The sequence below is a fragment of the Dicentrarchus labrax genome, unplaced genomic scaffold, assembly GCF_905237075.1.
Source record: "Dicentrarchus labrax unplaced genomic scaffold, dlabrax2021, whole genome shotgun sequence".
Lineage (NCBI taxonomy): Eukaryota > Metazoa > Chordata > Actinopteri > Moronidae > Dicentrarchus > Dicentrarchus labrax.
Genome location: NW_026136710.1, coordinates 15,039,757 through 15,060,155, shown reverse-complemented (window position 1 = coordinate 15,060,155; position 20,399 = coordinate 15,039,757). Strand labels below are relative to the sequence as shown.

Below are 20,399 nucleotides of genomic sequence, written 5' to 3'. Positions count from 1 at the left end.
TGTTATGCTTATCGGGTTTATCAGCAGTGCTGCTGTGGAACGAAACTTATTACAGTCAATAGAGGTAAAGGTTTGGGGGGGCAGTAAACATAATTTCTTCCATCGTATCAGGGTACCCCAAATGGAGGACAGTGAAGAGGAGGACTGTTAAGGGAGGAAGTTTGTTCTTGAGATTTGGACTCTAATGTGTCGTAATGAAGTTCATGATCAAGAAAACAGTTTAATCTATTTTACAACTTGTGTTTTGGCACACAAAAATCCAAAAGGTAAAAAAAGTAAAAGGAGAAGGGCCACAAGTAAATCATAATTGAAACTTTATTGACACTTTGGATTACAAAGTTGTTCTGCATTAAATTTATTACAGTACAAACCAAGAACAGAAATAGAAGGCCACACACTAAAGCTGAAGTACAGAGAAGAAAATTAAAACGGCTTCTCAAGTAGAAGGGTGAGGTGCTGGAGACAGCTGGGGGAGGACATAGTAGGAAAACAGCAGATATTGGTAGATGAGGGAGGAGAATTGCAATTATCAAAACAACACAATCCTTCATAGAAGGAGAGAATAAAGACCTCCAGCAGCTTTAGGTATGCTGCAGAGAATGACTGTCAGCACGTGGGAGTAAAATAGAGTGTTTTAAAACAAGATGCAAAATAAAATATGGATTATTTCCATTTGATTCTCCCTGTACCAAAACATGTCAACTGCTGACATGATCTCCCAGCTGATGAGCTGTTTTCTCAGGTCACGTGTCAAACCAGGTATTTTAGCCCATTGACTGCCTTTACGTCACTTTGACAATGCTGCAAAAGACATAATGTAGCCAAACTGAACCTGCCGGCGCTCAAATCGAGATGAAATAATGAATCAAAGATTAACACAGGGAGATGAAACAGATCCAGGCCAAATAAATCTCCAGGAAATTGGAGAATGCTCACTGACTGGCTGAGGCTGTTGTGGCTAGTTGAAAGCCATGCTCGCTTTAGGAATTGGGAGGTTGGAAGGTCTTGGAGGTGGCAAGCATGGCTCGCACTTTGGCCATCAGATCCTGGAAACAGAAGACAACAAGAGAAAGAGAGAGATGAGTTTAACGTACTGCACATCTATACACAGTTTTTGTGTCACTGGATAACTGAGAATTAATTTAATGTGCGAATTAAGATGCTGTCTGTGAGTTGTTATACAACTGTGGAAATAACACTGAATTGGAGTGTAACAGCAACCGAATACACGAGCGCCTGAAAGATATTTACAATTTGTGTGTTGTTGAAGCCAGCAATGGTTCTAAAGCCTGCACCAACTGATCATCAAGTTATTGCCAATACCTTTCTTCATTCTGTTTTGGTTTGACTGAAACCAATCTATTGATCCTGTTCCAACACCAATAAAGAACTGCTTCGGACAAAAAAAAAAAAAACTATCTTGAATCACCAACTGAGCTGGGGACCAACACGCTACATTGAAAGTACTGAAGGCTAACAGTGAGCAAATTCTTATTTTGAGTTAACCGACAAATAAGATTATAGCTCCTAAATTAAGAAACATTTCCCTATTATAATTATTGATTTTTATTACTCCCCATAGTGTGAAAGAGCTGCAAATAATTTTGTTCCCACTGGGAATCATCTCCCCAGTGTGCAGCTTTCAGCTCTTTGTTGCTCCGCTCTGTATGGTAGTGTCCCTCAACTCCTCAAATAAGAGTGTCTCTTCCACGAGTGTCGATCTAATGTTTACGGCTGATATGCTATTGTATATTTTTAGGTTTGTTTTGGAGTGTGCTTCCTGCCCTCGAGCCATCAGGAATTCCTCAATGCATCTTAAAATATATGACACATTAAGTACAAAATGATAACCGTAAGCGGTTAGAATTAGACATATTGCTCTTTCCCAAAACCTTCTATCTACAGGCACTTCAATTTCAGCAGCTGACCTGCTCAGTGGCCAACAGTAAATGTATTATGTAAATAGGTCCATGATAGGAAAAAAGCAATAATTTGTAGAAAGCTGCAGTTGCAAAAAATGAGGATATAAATATAAATATAAAAATAAAATATATTGTAGGAAACAGGGAATTGCCAAATTGCAAAACCCATTTCTTCCTCCCTTCTCCAGGTAAAAATGGAAACTTTGCTGACCAACGGGTAAATGCTTGTATTGCTGAACAGGAAGTGTTAATTTGGATCCCGCGAGTGATTCATACATGCATGGACAAATATCCACCCTTGAGCTCTCCTGACAGATGAGACAAATTAACAGCTGTAATCACAGAGGGAAGGAGCTGTCATATCAAATCACTCAGAAGGCTGTTTATCTCTAAACCCTGGTGCATTAGAATATACAGCACACACACACACACACACACACACACACACACACACACACACACACACACACACACACACACACACACACACACACACACACACACACACACACACACACACACACACACACACACACACACACACACACACACACACACAGTGTTAACATTAACATAATGTGACAAAAAAAACAATGCCCCAAATTATTATCCACTGAGTGGTAAATACTAACTGTTGAATTCTGGCAAATTAAAGAATGGCAAAAAGTCAATTACATTCATAAATCATCACAAGTTACATTACAGCTGTCACACAGGAGAGCCAACTATGGTTACATAATACTAAAGATGCCCACAATAAACAATACATACATACATAACCTAAATATCCCTTATATGATCCTTTGCTTTATGAAACACAAATCTCTATAATTTAAATAGTTAAATAATCCAAACCCACAGCTGACTGAGACTGTTATAGCAACACGGTAATTGAGCAGCGGCATATTTAAATCTGATGAGGTACGTTTTACCCATGGAGGTCCTGTAATTGAATTGTTCTTTTATTATGTAATTAATTATAGGGGACACCCAGATTACCGACCCTGTCTTGGAAGAGAACAGACTTTACTGGCAGAGTAAGGTTGGATGTGAAAGGCCTGCGGTAACAGGCAGCAGGCTGTCCACCTGATTCTTCTCCGCAGCTTTTAGTCTTTTTGGTTTTAATTCTGCATTGGTGACACTTAAAAGAGCAATGTGTGATATATGGCCAGAATTATAGTTATTATAGTAATTAGATCATAAACAGAGCGTGAATTGGTAAGCTCTGTGACGTTATGTCAAAGACGTCTATGCATTGCGAAGGTATCTACTGAAATTAGCATGACGATCTAACTAGCCGCCACCCATTCACTCTTATACGACCTGTTCCTTGAGAGGTGATAGTGAGTCAATGCAGTGTCCAGTCTGCCCAGACAGTTATTAATGCCGGGTAGCTGCAGGAAAGAGAGCCGGGGGCAGAACCGGAGGAATAGGTGTACGCATGGAGGAATAAACACCTGCAGTCAACGAACTTTGCTCGGATCCGGAGCCGTTAACCGGTGGGAGAAGAGCTCAGTTTATTTATTTTTTAAACTTTTGGGATTAAAAAGTGGATTTATCTTCACTCTCGCTTCTCTGCAGTTGCACTGTTGTTACTCTAGCTCTATGATACTACTTCATATTTATAGAGACCGGAGAAGAAATGAGATCGCCTGGAGAAAAGTAAGCGCGGAAGTTGAGCTACCTGGTTAGTTCTGAAAGTAAACAATCTGTCTGCAAGTCTGTAAACAATCTTGAACAGTATCATCACATCGAGGGTGGGAGGAGGTGAAATAAATTCTGCCCCCAATCCTTTACAGCATGTGGCAAGGAATTACACATTGCTTCTTTAAAGACCTTTTTTTTTGCAATTACCATTTATTTTGTTAGTTATTTAGCTATAGTCATTCAGTGTATTCACAGTCTGTAACAACCTCTCTATGTAGTAGTTTTGATTGTTAGTGGCAGTCACATTCCTGAATGGGATTCAAATTGCCTTCCTACTGTACATGAGAGCTACACAGGGAATGGTGCAGCGTGTAATCCAGTGTCACAGTTTGTCATTTTATCTCCTCCAATGAGTTAATGCAGTTAAGTAATCTGGTTACTCAGAGAAATCTGTTACGTGCGTAAAACTCTAATTTACTGTAGTATATCTGGAGGGAGCAATGCAACATCTTGAGCTTCTCTCCATCTCATTCACTGGGATAAGTTCTCCTCAACTTTTCTCTTTATCTCTTTTCATGTCTTGAAGGCAAGTAAGTTAGGACCAAGCCTTTCTGTTATCTTAACTTTCAAAAAGAAAAAAAACAACAACACATACACTAATACAGATCTAAAATAAATGAATAAAGAAATACTACAATGTTAAAAAAGACCCAATGCAAATCTAAAAAAGCCACTCTCAAAGTGCACAAAGCATCTATCAAACCACAAGAAATGTATAGCAGAGAAGAAGAGGGGACAGAAGACAGAGGAAAAACAGACAAACAGGAGGGAAAATGAGAGATGGGATGAGGCGAATAGCAACCAGGCACCCTCAGGGAAGAAGAGACCATTAGGCAGATGAGGATGTGCTGAATTATTCAAGATGTGTTTGTAAAACATCACAGATGGGGTATAAGTAGTTAGTGGTTGTGAATCTGTGAATGTTGCAACAGCAGTGAACAGCGTGCTTTCATGAGCTTTCTTACGCTGGTATGTTGCGATGAAGCCAGGAGAAGAAAGTGTTTGTTTGTGCGACACAATGAGAAAGAGAAAGAAATAAGAGGTTGTTGATGAAAGAGAAGGGATGTGAGATGTGGGTTTTTTTTTTTAATCTGCTGTGCATCAGTGAACAAACACCGGACACACACTCTGTCACTCTCTCTTCTACACGCACGCACGCACACACACACACACACACACACACACACACACACACACACACACACACACACACACACACACACACACACACACACACACACACACACACACACGCACACACAGACACACACACACACAGACACACAGACACACACAGACACACACAGACACACACAGACACACACAGTGGACCATGGCTAGAAGGGAGAAAACATCCCAAATTCAGTGTAAGTTATATCAGTGTTCACAGAATTGCTTGTGTTGCCTCTCCATTCACACTCTATTGACCTCCATTAGCACAAGTCCCACTGCTTCTTGCATTCTGGCCAACGCTGCAGCCTCTCTACAGTGCATCACAGGTTTTGTAGGAATATGTGATCCTACACCACATGTTCTATACTTTTAGCACTAAATAATTTATTTAGAAGATATCACTTTGGCTACAGGTCACGTTTACTGTCAATACCTACACACTCTCCGTCTTTAACACATTTAGTTGCACACTGGTTGCGTGAGAATCAATACATCAAAATATTGCATCACTTTGTGAAATGCAGTAACAAGTAGAAATAAAATTACTGGATTTTCAGTATTATTAATCAAAGTTTGCTATCTAGGTTGAAAATGCAAAGAAGCACATATAATTAAAGTAATGAGACAGTTCCGAGAATGTCTTTCATCTTGGAAATGATTTAAGGCTTTTGAAAAATCAAGGTAAATGATTTTGAAATGTTGTCTTGAGGGATGTTTCTCCATGTTTCCACAGCAGAAGAATTAACCAAATGAACAGTATATCACAATATTGCACATACTGCAAGTGTTGACAGAGGAAAGCTAAATAAAAAAAGCAGTAAATTGAAGAGGGAACAGTGTGTGACTTTCTTTTTTGTCTAAATGATAACTGATTGAAGTGAACATTGGCTTGCAGCTCACATTAATATTGATAGCACTTCGGAAGCTTTTTGCTCATTTAACAGTGAATAGAGCAGTAACACAAACTTCCTTTAGAAAAAGAAATCCATCTATCCAGCTTATTTGCTTTTTAGTCATCAAACAACATATATAATATATTTTCTTCCAGAACCTGTACGTGTGCATGCATTTGATGAAGGTGTGTTTCTGCGAGAGCACGATAGGCGCCATAAATTCAGTATTATAATTTTAAACAGGGAGAGGAGCAGGGAGAATATATACAGAGCTCAGAATTTATTGCCGACATGTGTATGAGGTTACGTTGTGAGCTCACATTCAAAATTCAAATGAGGGACGCAATGTTCAGCTCATCACTTAGCTACATTTAATATGTCACATACAACCCTGTCAAAAGCATGTGACAGCACTATATATAGTACCCTTGTTTGCTAGTTTGGGGCTGTTTCTAATGGTTTGGCCGAGTCCTCTTAGAGGCAAAAAAAAAGGTAAATCCTAATGCTACAGCATAGTTATATCTGCTCACATATGAGCACATACTCTTGGTCATGTAATGCATTTAACCTTCACAAAATAAAAGAGTGGACCAAGTGTTTTTAGTTGGATAAATTCTAGCTGCCTTTGTCCTGTGTAGAAAATTACAGGAACGGATGCCATGTTCCGAAGTCTGCGCCACCTCAACCAAAGTGTCAGAAATTATATTATGCAAGTGTTCAATTGAATTACTGTTAAATCCTAGCGCAATCCAGCAGGACACTGACGTGGCAAATACAAAGCACAAAGCATTGTCATTCTGAGAAAGTGGCTACATGCAGAGCTTAGTGTGTGATTGCTGTAATTTTACGGATGGAAGTGTCTGTGCTGTCTTTAACACTCAATAGGAGGCTGTGGCTTATGTGAGCCCTTGGTGACGGTGGCAGTCATCCAGTCAAGAACATATCACCACATGCTTTTTGTAAAACCTGTTTTGGGCCACCTCCAGGGGAAAGAGGAAACCAGTTTTGAACACAACACTGACATATCAGCCTTTAAGTTGACATGACAAACATGTTAGCAGTTGCTTATTGACACATTTGGCAGCTACTGAGCGACATTATCATTCATTTGGAGTCGTGTTTCTGGCCACCTGTTGAATGCAAGTCCAATATTCACTCTCTTTTAGCTCAGTTTCTATCCCTCCCAACTCCTGAGATAGATAGCTGGCTATTTAGCTGCTAAATGTTCCACTGCGTTCACCAGCTAGTTGCTAACTGTGTCTGTTCGCCCTTTGGTGCTGAGCAAAGAAATGATCCTGAGAGCGATGAGTGAACCAATGAATGAACCAAAACAGAAAAGATGTGGGGCGGACAGCTAAATAATGAACTGTAACTCGATGAATAAAGCTCTGTAAAGTCGAGGGGAGCTGGTGATAATGCAGGTTCATCACTACAAGTGGCCCCTTTCACATTTTCTTCACATTGTGATTTGATATTTGTTATTACAAAAACACTGATTATAGCTGCTTAAAGGTGAAAATGAAAAACAAACCCAACAACCCGCCATTCTGCAGCCGAGGAGGCAAAAAGCACACTAAAAAAATACTGAAACTTTTGCTAACCCAATGTCTCACAGGGGGTTTGACCTAATACATTTTAATTTTGGGAGGAACAACAAAACCTATCCTCCAGTACCCCAGTAAAAGTAGTTTTTTACTGTTTTTGTCTGAATTTCAGGACACCACACTAGCTATGCCTCCTTGCTCACCAGAGAGCTAAAGTCCAAAGTTGTGGTAAGTTGGGTAAGTTCTCCAAGGTCTCTGCATTCGCCTGTCACTCAGCAACCAATATTTAGCCTTTAACTTCTTGGCTACACTTCCAGATGGAGTGCAATGGGTGGATTTGTTAGTAAGCTAAAATGGTAGCAAATGGCTAATGGTGGTGTTTATATTACCTTATGCTGTAGATGTAGAAACAATATCTGGAGCACATATTATTCAATGTACCACAAGCTTCTCAGAGAATTGACAGAACTGAAAGTCAATCTCGATCTCAAAATTGTGTTGTACAAACATACAGTATAAAGCAGAATATGTAGATAATATTAAAAATATAAATTCAAGTAACATTTCCCAAGAAGGTCCAGGTGAAAGACTAGGCTATATTTTTGTCTGTGAAAATGAACAGCACTTCCCATCCATCCTCTTTGCATGATGGAAACAAAGAACACTCAGTACTTACATTCAGTAGACTGTAAAGTTCAGGAGAGGACATATCTGAGATAAAAGCAAAGAACAATACCTGAGTTATTTTGGACTGAACAGAGGATACTATGGATGAGGACACTGCCTTGTCTTTCTCCAGAGAACCACCCCTGTAGAGAGAAGAGATGGAGAAAGAGGGGGAACCAAAGAAGGAAAAAAAAGAGAGAAAGAAGAGAAAACCAATCATGTTAACAGGAGAAGCTATACAATATTCATGATATCTTCTGAAATGTTCAAATTTGGACAGGCATCGAGAGCCGTGGAAGGGAGACGAGGGGGGGAAAGACAGGGAGGTAGAGGAATGGCATGTGACCTGCAAAGAACCTAACCACCACATCAGCAATGTCAAACGCAGCCAAGTATATAATCATGCAGACAAACAGCAAAAGTGCCAAAGTCGCAGGCCTCAAATTCAACTTCAAGGCTCTGTTCAAAGCTTTTAATCTCTCGACCATCTAACACTTCATAATTTATCAAGAGATTTTTAAAATAGAAAAACTCATGCGCATCAAGTTGATTGAACACAACAGGTGACAAGAAACTGCAGCGCAGACTGCTGCTGATGTTATGGAGTTTTAAGGCTTCAGTCCACTGAAGGAGTGGGACAATTTGAAAAACGAGTGCATTCAGTCAGTCGATCTTGGGTATTACACCCCTTTACATACACTTTTGGATTGTTGTGGTATGCTGCTCTAGTTCCATCCCTTGTAGAAAGTAAACTTCAAAACCCAAACTGACAGCAGCCAGCTCCATCCGTACACAGTTTATTGAACCTCCTTAGCAGAATGTTAGAAAAACACCTTCCTGGAATGGTTCTGCTCTCTAATAATTATGTTCTCTGAAAAGATGGACCAATTACTACATACAACAGATAAAAAGCAAAAGAATCAAAGAAATTAAAGAATTCTCGCCTTAACAAAGGGCATTGACTGGCTGATATACTGGTGAGGTTGGATGCTGGACAAAAAAAGATGCTTTTAAAAACATTAAATTGTGGTCTATAAAATACCTTAGTTGCAAGAAAACCCACACAAAAAGGAGCCTTTATGTTTCTATTGTACAAGCAAAAAACATTTACATGGTATGTCAACATTCAGAAATGTTTTTAGGGAAAACATCAGAGTTTTAAAAAAAAGTTACCCTGGGTTCCACAAATTAGCCAAGTATTGTTCACCAGTTGCTAAACATTACCTTGAACCAGTTGCTCCAATTATATAGACTAATTACATAGAAGAGTAGATAAACAGAGGTAGGATTCAGCACATCATTAATCAGTAATATACGTTTAATTTTCTATGGTAAAAACTGAAATTGCAGCTCCTTTCATATTGTGTGCTTTTATTCATGATCCTTCCGTAGAGAGCAACATGTTATAACTGATGGGAATGATGATTTGTTTTCCACGTAAAGCGGGACTGGTTTATTGCATTGCATTTAGCCTACAAGATTTTTTGTGGTTTGTATGTAAGTGATCTATAAAACCTAATACATTACATCGCCTGGATAAGATCTCGAGCATGTGGTTATATTAAGAGCCTTTAATGAGGTGACATTTGACATTTGCTGATGGCACTATATATACTATATACAAGCAAGGACCAAAAAAGAGATTTGAATCAAGGCAGCGTCCTACTGGGTCAAATACACACAATGACACAAACTCATACACTGCTGGTGAAATGGCCAGTGGTGTTAAGATGCCACACCAGAGATCCTCCAATCCTTTTCTATCACAAGGCCACCCTGCGACAAAGAAGACACAGTGGGGTACATGAGGAAGCAGGCGACCTTTCCACCCTCTGCTTCTCCCAGTGCCGCAGGAAGAGACTGTGATCAAGGTCTCTGGCATGAGACTCACAGCCGATGAAGAGTCGGCCCTCAACAAAGGTGGCTCGGATTTTCTCCCTCCGTTTGGGCTGATCTGTTTTTATTGAAGGTAAACTTTTCAAAATGTTTCAGTAATGTACACCTTAAATAAATGTTCTCTCCTCAGCTCAATCTTTCCTATCCTCAAACTTGAATTCCAATGTATTTCCCTGCAGCCAGTGAGTAGAAAATGTTTGGTCTCCCAATGATTTTCTGCTGACCTTGACTGAGGTGATTCTCTTGGTGAACTTCTTATTTTTTTTTAATATTCAAGCAAACATCTTACAGGCACAAGGCACAGCTATGGGACGTTCCTTTGCCCTCCATGTGCTTGCCTTGTAATAGGTTTATAGAAAAAAAAAACGATTTTAAGTCCTGCAAATCCATTCCTCTCTACAATTGCTTGGTTTAAGAGATATGATGATATCTTAATAATCTGGAAAGGCAGCACTCAAGAACGGTATTATTTTCTACAATACCACAATGAGAAAAGTGATTATTTGTGCCTTGCTATGGATTACAATGGTAAACATATTCACTTTTTAGATTTCCTATGTAATAACGGCAGACTGAAAACAGGAAAAAGACTCCCAGAACATACAGTAATTACTCAAGAAACATTTTTAAAAATATCCCTGTAGGACAATTTCTCAGGCTACTCTGGAACTCTAGTTTGGATGATGATTTCCAGTCAAAAGCCACTGAACCAAAGGACAGGGGAGACACTATTAGATGTACAGATTCAGCCTATGAGCGACCAGTGAGCACAGACAGTGATACCCTATTGGACAAAAAGTTCAAACTTCCAGAAGAGTTTGCTTTTCAACTGTTTACAATCAAGTAGTCTGTACAGAACAAAAAAAAAAAAAAGTACATTAAACATTGACACGTCCTAGAAAGTGATCCTATGTGAGGGATATCTTTAAATCATCATCCATTCATATTTTTCAAACCTCCGTTGTCCACTTGGATACCATCTCCCCCTGCTGACTTTTATCACTGTGGTAACGGCTTTAACTCCACTGATGCAAACCACCGAAATTAAACATGCACCATTTGTGTGCCCACACATGGAGAAGAAATTTAAAAAATTAAAAATTGAAGAGTTATCTATACACTGAAATGTTCCTGCTGTCTGTTGTATGTTGGCAAAACTAAACAAGCTGTGCTGCCTTTAAAGTTAAGTTACACATTTAAATAAGTTAAAAAGTGAGCTTAATAAGTTAGAACATAAAATACATTAAATTTATTTGCATTGGTGCTGACCGACAACTGAATATATGTTGGACCATTGAGTGTTAACTGGCTGTCTAGCTATGCACAAGGGTACATGCTGCAAGGGGAGAACACAAGCTCTAAAACTGAGGACTGCAGAGTCTGCTATTCATACTAAGAATATTTAGTAGCGATGGCATGCCATTATGTGAATGAAAATCATGAATATGCCTCTACTCTGAAATTCTGGGGTATCGAAAAGATTTCCTTATCCCCTAGGGAAGGGGACATTGTAAAAAAACTGTTTAAAGCTAACAGATTTACACACTGAACACAACTGAACCATATGGATTAAATGAGGAATTTAATTAATCTTGTTTTCTGTGAATATTCTAAGAAATCAATCCATTGTGTGTTTTATTTTTTATATAATCTGTGGTAATATGGCATTGGCTTACTAGACGTAACCAACGCCCAGAACCTGTCGATCCTCTAAGCTATTAACGGGTTTAACGTCTACACCACTACTGCCTCTCCTTACTCTGAAGCAGACTTGCTTTCTGTTGAAACGTTAGTTGTTACATCTTATTTAAAGCTCTTACTATAACTGTGTGCTCCTCATCTTTCCAGATCCTGCCTCAGTTGTCCTATCTGCTAAAGCACCAGTTTGAGCTTTAAGGCGACTGATGCTCTTTCACCTAATATGCGTGACATATCAGTGATATTCCATTACCTACAAATCAATTTCACTGATATGCACTTCCAATCTAACATCTGACATTCCTGCCCAAAGTTATTTGCTTCAATATGTGTGACGATTTGAGGGCTGTAATAATTAACACTGACATTTGCTTGCAGTGATATGACTCAATGCAAAGTGAAGGTCAACATTTCTGTGTTCCTTTCTATCACACACCTGCAACTTAAGCTAAACTGTTTACTGCCAGTTTCCAGCTTTCTTAGGTTCTTTGCTGAATTACCGTGTCAGTTGTCATGTTTGGCAGGGATTTCTTTGGTTGTGCATACAAAATTAAAATTTTTATACACAATGGTCTGTACCTGCAAGTGGCTCACCCTACTTTTTCAAAAGGTTTTATTTTGAGCAAGATTCTGGACAATTGTAGAAACATAGTGGATCAACGGCGGCCTCCATAAAAGAGGTCACTCTGTAGATAAAAACGGCTCATTCTAATGTAACGAAAACACAAGAATTGTTATTTTTAGGTGATTATACACTAATAAAACCATACCTATGTATATTATATTCAATTTCTGCCAAAAGATTCTCCTAAATGTTACACACTGAACCTCTACAAGAATGCATGCTTTTTTATTCATATTTTCAAACACTTTGTTTTACTTTGAGGCTTTTTGGATGAGGACCAATGTGTTTGATGAAGGTAACGCCATCCTAGCTAACACGTTTGGCTGGGGTTACTGGAGTATAAATTACCCCAAATCCAATAAAAAGCAGAAGAAAGCCACTATGTAGCTTACACTCGGATACAGAGGGGGTTTGCAAATGGTCAATGCTTCAGTGTCCATGACAAAAATAATAATAAAAACATGTTTTTAGCAGAGTGTTGATAATGTTTGTCAAAAGCCTTCAAAGAGAGGAAATTAACTGAACATCAACTTTAGTTTGGCCTATTACAAAGCGTATCAGCACAATTTTGACATGCTGCTATAATAGCTAACTGCTGAAGTACCGAACTATTAGATGTGTCTGTTTATTCAAGATTCTGTTTGTTTCATGAGAGACAGAATCTTCACAGGCCTGGAGGCAACAATCAATTGGCTCTAATAAAACACATTAAAAGGAAAGGAAGTGTAAATTGTATCTTCTCAGCTCAGTAAGCCCAAGTCCTTCCAACAACCTTTTGTTTCTATAGTGAAGAGACTCTTACACCTGGGATATAGCAATATAAATGCTTAGCTGGTTGATTGACAGGCTTGTAGAGAGTTACCTCGAGTGGGCCAGGCTGGACGTGGGACTAGCTGAATATGGTGAGAGAGAGGAACCCACAGTTTGCATCTGTCCTGAGGATGACCTCCTTTTTTCAGGAGGGGACCTGGAAGACAAAAGCAATAACTGCTTTAATGTCTGCCTGAGAAGAGAGAGCTGTTCTTTGCTCTTCTGCCAATGAAGAAATACTCTCCAGTTCTGATATGACTGATGCTAGCAGCAAACAGGCAAAATGCTTTTTTTTGTTTTTTTGCAAATTGAACAGTAGTAAACACAGCAAGTGTTGTTTAATGTGTCTTCTTGCTGTGTCACACCTCTCTCTCTCTCACCCCTAGCTGCTAGTACTTCAAAGGACAGCCATGTCCGGTACACCATACTGGCCACAAACGCATAGATTGAAACCTGGCAAGATTATTGTGTGATCTTGTGATTTTATCTTTTGAGTCTAGCTGCCTTGCAAGGTTCATTTTAAATTCATGCATGTAGAAGCTGTCCATTGCAGTTTTTATAGGTTATTTTGGGTATAGTATATTTCTTCTTGTTATCAGCATTTTGGCTAAAGCTATCCTTAAAGACGCTTTAGGACATATTTGAAACGTTGCTCAGTGTATAGTGGATATGCACAGAGTTATCTGTTTATCAAATTAAGGTGAGTGCCCTTCCCTGACGGGTGGAATTATCAATGCTTTCAGTGTTGATATAAACACAGCTGTATGTGGCGCTCTGTGACCCTTCCACCACAGATTGATGACATCTGCTGTTAGGGTTACCTGGATCTCGAATGCCCCTTGGGCAGGCTGGAGCTGCTGCTGGGATGATAGCGCTCCCGCTCTCTCTCTTCTCGTTTCCTCTCTGACGAGGGGCCCCTCCTGTCCCTTCTCCCCGGGGAGTGTGAGCGGGATCTGAGCAGGCAGGAGGACAAAGAGTGTGTAAGATGAGGAGAAGCCATTAAATTAGAGAGGACGGAGCTTGGTAGATGAGTTGATGAATTTGAAATGAGGAACAAAAAACAGAAGAGGGAAAAACAAGAGTGATAAAATGATGACAGATGTGCAAGATAAAAAAAGAAAGCCAATACATGTGGCACAATTTACGTTAAGGCAGCTGGTCTAAATGCTCTGCAACTGGGTCACAGGACAAAAACACATTATAATTCAGTAAATTACTTAAACATTACATCACATTGACTCTCAATACATAAATATCATTTTTGTAAACTAACCTGAAAAGAAACTGGATTAAATAATTATGGATAATATAAGAGATTAATTCAATTTTCTAAATACTTTCCATAAAGGGCAGGTCTAAATTCATTGTCTCCCACTGGCTTTTATGCAGAGCATAAATAGTCAGGGCTGGAGAAGGAAATTATACCTATTTTCTAAATAAACAAAGCCAAAAAGGACGGGTCAGTTGAGTTAATGTAGGTGGTAAAAGAAAGCTGTCTGGTCAATACTATTTACTTTGATCACTTCCTCTCAACCCTTTAGCTTTGTGTAAATTCTTCCTTCAGATGTTATTTCTCAATCTTTTATTCCTTCATTCTTCCTCATTTAGCCCTGCTTTGATTTAACAATTGATTTCACTTTCACGTTTTTTTTCCCTTGCTTTTCAAGGGAAGTACCAAGCTGTACCAATCACAAACCTATTCTTTCAGCTAGGTGAAATATGCAATACTGTTTATATTGTTTGTGGAGATATTAAAGTACCGTAGTTCAGTTTCTTGATCATCCCTGTGAAGGTTCAGCTAATCACCTGGTCATACATAAACCAGGAGAATACCAAGAATATGGACTGCATGTTTCGGTTTGTTTTTAATGTCCCAAATAAGGAGATTATTTCTACAGAAAGGCAACAAAAAAACAATACAAACAAAATAAAACAACAGATGAAAGTTCTCCTTGTGAGGTGCTGCCTCTGTAGGGGCCAGCACCTGAGGTCAATAAAGATCTGAACTGACCAACTGCACTGAGCAAAGTCAGGCTAATCCTTCTTGTTGAATTGAAAAAAAAAAAAGAGCATGAAATAGTCATACAGTGAGAAAAACAATGTTTATATCAAAAGTTGAGCTGCATCACGAATGAGTGTGAAATTAAAAACAGCACCTGGAATCACGATCAAATTGAATTGTTAGATACTTGAAGATTGCTAGCCCTAGCACTGTCAGTTTGGATTGAGTACACGGCTATGTCCAAGGTGTCTTACCGGGACCTGCGGTTTCTCCTGTAGGCACTGGGAAGGGAGTGTCTGCTCTTTGACTTTGATTTTGACCTTGACCTCGATCTTGACCTCCTCTTGTGTTTTTTCTTCTTTTTGTCTTTGTCCCTTCCTTTGTTCCTTTCTCTGTCTCGGTCTCTATCTCTATCTCTGTCTCTGTCTTTGTCTCTGTCTCTGTCTTTGTCCCTCTCTCTGTCTTTGTCTCTCTCTCTGTCTTTGTCTCGGTCTCTGTCTCTGGCTGCTCCTCTGGAGGTAGTGTAAGAGGATGAGCAGGATGGGGCCTCCCTGCTGCGATGGGCTCCTTGGTTGTCCACGGTGGTTCTTTGATCCTGAGGAAACGCAGGTGGTGCAGAGGACACTTGAGGAGATGCAGGGTAAGACAGAATAGACAGGGCTTCTTGCATCTAGAGACAAAGGTAGACAGAATAAGACAGAGAGCAGAAATATCAGTGAAGGCATGAGTTTGACACGGGACTTTTTCTTTTTAATTGGTTTAAAAGGAAAAAGAAAACAGACAATGTATTGATTACATTAAACAGTCGGTCTCCCTCTCTGACATTAGGGCCAATGAATGAATTCCCAGATGCTTTATGTCTCTGCACAACTGTGGACAATCAATATGGGGGCCACATGAAGAGGGCATGTGATGCACTACTTTGGCTGTGCCTAGAGATTAGAGGTTTATTTTTGAAATGTTCATCCTTTTCAGTGTTACAGAGTAATACAACACAGATGGTAAATAAATATTATTGTTCCATATTTACATACATTGGTTAGAAAAATTAAACCGAATGAAATATAAAAACATCTTATTATATCTGCTTGATTTCTTCTCGATATTGAGTAGTGTAGCTGTAACTACAACAACAGAAACAAATAATAAATATATAAACAGATTAAAAAAAAAGGTACTATAAACAATCATATGTGCACCAAAAAGGGCAAAGGATCATAACTGGATACCTCAAAAAAAGGAAAGAAAACATCTTTACTCAGCTGATTAAATGGCGAGGGATACACAACACAGTGTAGCCCTTTGGCTACACACTGAGTTACAACTGTCAGCTGCTAAGTTTCTCTAATTACTCCAACGTGGGTCTGTCTGCTCATATTAAACTGGCCTGGAGCTGGATTCACAGTGAAAAGACAGCTTCAGTCCATCAGGGGATTAAACATGGAACTAAATCTTCCAAGGTCAGGTTTTATCTTCCAGGGTTGGATCTTAGATTGCTCCTGGGGTCACCCGTGTTACATATGTATGCATTCATGGTACTATAAGGGCATCTGGAAACATCAAATGACATACTTACTATGCTAACATTAACATAAATGATACGACAGCCCAAGTGATAAGTAATGAACAGGGAGAGGAAAGGAAAGGAAATGCATGTGTGGTGTGACTTCAATCTCTTCAATTCAATCACCCCACCTCCTACCCATCTGCTCAAAACTGTAAGAAATGGGTGGAGCATAAAAAGAGAGAGGGAGGGAGAAAGCTAAAGAGTGAGAGGATAATGATCAAAGAAAGCGGCAAGTGAGGCAAAGGCAGTACAGGCCAGATAAAAACAGGAGAAAGTGCTCACAGCAGAATACAATCAATAAGTATCCAAAAACAGGCAGAGAAGTGAAGAGAGGAAGAATATTTATTACACCTTTCTGTTTTCACACTATCTGGGGTCTGGGCTAAAGGACAGACAATGAAATGATAGGAAGCAAGGCTTGGTTTAAAATTAGGACTGACATTTGGGAAGCTTATCCCAACACCAGGCTGAGAGAATGTCTGCCCTCTCACACCTGCTCTGGTAAGATACGCACGTTTGGACAGGAAGAGGAGTAAAAAAGTTGGATAAGAAGGGAGAAGAGATGGAAAACTGAGGAAAGGAGAAGAGAGGAGGAACGCAAATTCTATCAATATGCCACAAGAGATCAATATTGATCAGTGAAAAGATTTGTTTTGGTCTTGATGACTCATGTTAAACTAGAATTACTCGTATACAATCGAAGTTGGAAAACGTTAGATTAACGTCATTGCAAAGATAAAGCAAAAATAACTAATACAAAATATATCATTGCATAAACGTGAAGACAAATTTACATGTTGGTCGCGTGTGAGAAACGACAAGGAATAAGTCTGATTTAGGTAAAAACTACAGCAGCACAAGACAAACCATGCACAGATTAATTAAAATTTAAATCCCAGTAATACACACATTAATTTTATCCATTATTATCTTGCATGCTCAAAGAAAATAAAATCACTTTAACTATGAAACACTGACAAAACAACAAACAAAAACAGCTTATACAGTCACAACAATAATCATACCTCCCTCTCTATATTTTCCGTTTACACACAGCATGTGATCAAATGATAATGAGGAATAAACATGAGTTCTAACTTCTTGTAATTCTTTGTGTGCACTGTCGGACATGATAAAATAAGCTAGGCAGCAGAAATCTCTATCTAATTCCTTAAATAAATCGATGATAAAGTGTAGTAGGAGATTCACTGTGAGAAGTAGGCGAGCCTCCCTGGTCACTAATTAAGGCTTCAACCACAAAATCTGTTTCAAAATCCAGCACTGATGGCAGCCTGAGAGAGAACTTAAGAGTTATACTCCTTCATTCATTACTTTCCAATTCATTGCTGTTCTCAGCACCCTTCAGAAGTTTTAAAAAATTATCAAAATAAATACAGCAGTACAGGAAATATTGTCATTTTTATTCCACACATTCTTCTTCTTTGTCAAAACCTGGCACCTTCATTACCCACAATGCAATTTGGCCACCAACAGTTTATCTCAGAGATTCAGGTGTGTTCACTCAGCTCACTTCTGAGGCTGACTCAAGTGATAGCACTTTAGGCAATATATCAGATTTTGTTTGGCTTCTTATAGAGCAACAAAAAACTTTATACAACTTTTTTGATGCTGATGTGATCTTTGAATCAGGTGAACGAGACATTAGAAAGACTTTACCCTGCCAGTTCCCTAGAACAAAGTCCATGTCTGAAGAATCCACAGCAAGCAGCTGGGCGTGTTGATGACATGGATGACGTTGCACTGAGTGTAGCTGCTTCGTACTCTTTTCTGCTTGTCTGTAAATTGTTTTCCATTCTTTCGTTGATATTGCAGATAAGTACAAATACATGTAGTATTGATATCAATGCAAAAACATTCATCATTACGGAACTACGGATGAGTCTTTCTACTCCAGTATTTCAGAGGGCGACAACTCCGGACAATATTCAGATTTCATATGAGAAAAATACAGCAGTCAAAGCATTCGGGTTAGCCATAACAGAATTAAATGCATCAAATCGGTGGAATCCTCCTTTAGGACTGTGCCAAACTGACACCCTATTGTTCTGTTGGAAAAGCTGCAGGGGACAAACATTAGTAGCAACACCATCACCATATTACGATGAGCCAAAATGTACCAAGAAACAGCAAAGTTACAGAATCACAGCAATTAACGAGCAAGAGGGCTCGGCCTGTAAAGCACATTCAGCGGGTTCTGTTTACCCATGATAGCTTACTCTAGCTACCGCAGTGCTGTCGCATTGACAACATGATGAGCACTATGGGAAACATGGAGCGCTTACATCAACAGATCCAAGTCAGCCAACTCTACAAAGACCTGGCATCAGCATTCACATCCGTCCCAAACCTAAATCTAAAGCCCCAACATGCTGTATTATTGCACCATTCTGTTTTCTGGTCTTTTAAAATACAGCATCAACTTACAAAATGCTGCTACCAGAATATTTACAACAACTGCAATCTGATCTCCCTTCACTTGCTCTAAAGTAACAATTGTCCTTCCTATAATGATCAAATCATTACAAAGACTTGCACTGTCCTATTTATCTGACTTCGGCATTGTTTCTGTACCCCCTCAGGCCCTGTGATAACAAAATGCTATTTTCTAGACATTTTCCCATTGAGCTCCCCTTATCTCAAACTGACGCAGTCTTGGAATTAGGGAACATAATTCTCTTTAAACCTTCGAATGAAACAGTAGTTGCTTAGATCCTTGAATGCCCATGTTACTGTCCACTGTTTCACCCCAGCACATACTGCATTCCCAGCTCTCCTGGGGGAAAGTCTCTTTTTAACATGGACTGTCAGTGTTTACAAATTAACAATGTTTATTACATAAAAATAGATTTATGTCCTTCAAGACGTACGGTACTTTGTAGTCTAAGCACCAACAAACAAGTCCACAATCTGCCTCTAACTACGTTTAACTACAACTTCCTATTATTCGTTAACAGGTCAATGGCCTGAATGTTGGTAGTTCCTTCCAGATATGTACGCTCTGATGGCCACTGCAGAAGTCACAGAACATCTGGAGAAAAGTGACAGAGCTGGCGCAATAGTGACAGGAGCCTGCCCACTGCCACCTGGCCCAACAGGCAATAGGCCAGCTTACCACGCAACAGTTGGGTTCCCATGAGGAGCTGACATGCAACATCAATCAAATAGACAGGCAATCTACACATCAAATGACCACCACAGAGTCTTATTTACACTATAAGGTATTCCTGCCTTTTGTGTCCATGTTGAATATGACAGACATAAGGCTTTTAAAATGTGCATTATTGCAGCACTCCTATGACACTTAACAAAAGATTATTTTAACAGGAGATGCCATGTATTATCTCTGGGGCGCCAAAAGAGTGAACAGGGAAGTCGGTGGATAGAAGAAAGTCAGTTTTCTATGTTTCAGTTTTAATCTTTCCTTAATCAGGAGCCACATTGGTTGATTTTCCACTTCTGGCAGTGATGCCCCAAATTTGCAAGTGATCTTGCAGTCATTCTACTATTCCTTTGCATATATTTCCAATAAAGCCTTGGAATAGATCTCAATAAATGCACAACACACAACCAGTACTGTACATTTCTTGGTATATGGATATATATATAAACTTTTGGTCTGAACTTGTTTATGTATTTATCTTTTTAACAGAAAAATCATTTATCTCATGCTGCCAAAAAATAAAACACTAAATGTTATTTACCAGCTTCAATACCATACAATATGAAGGCATTAAAAAAAAAAAAAAAAACACCCCTATAAACACACTGTTTTTTTCTATAGGATGCAGACATAAAACCCCTCTCACATACAACAAAGACGGCAAAAAAAGATCTTGGTAAAGACCTCTGGGCCTGTCTTTGTTTAAAACATTATG

General features: G+C 39.1%; 1 protein-coding gene across 3 annotated transcripts in view; it reads right to left on the bottom strand.

The window, feature by feature from the left end:
* Positions 1–297: 297 nt before the first annotated feature.
* The window catches only part of sfswap (splicing factor SWAP), a 52,001-nt gene continuing 31,899 nt past the window's right edge, over positions 298–20,399 (bottom strand). For 2 of the 3 annotated variants that reach the window (XM_051412485.1, XM_051412487.1), the window contains exons 15-19: positions 15,191–15,606; positions 13,756–13,887; positions 12,987–13,091; positions 7,976–8,048; positions 298–1,046 (exon numbers count right to left, since the gene is read on the bottom strand). In XM_051412485.1, coding sequence (XP_051268445.1) covers positions 981–1,046; positions 7,976–8,048; positions 12,987–13,091; positions 13,756–13,887; positions 15,191–15,606 — 792 coding nt within the window. In that variant the 3' untranslated portion in view covers positions 298–980. The remainder of the gene's footprint in view (positions 1,047–7,975; positions 8,049–12,986; positions 13,092–13,755; positions 13,888–15,190; positions 15,607–20,399) is intronic. The other variant, XM_051412486.1, reaches the window with a different exon arrangement.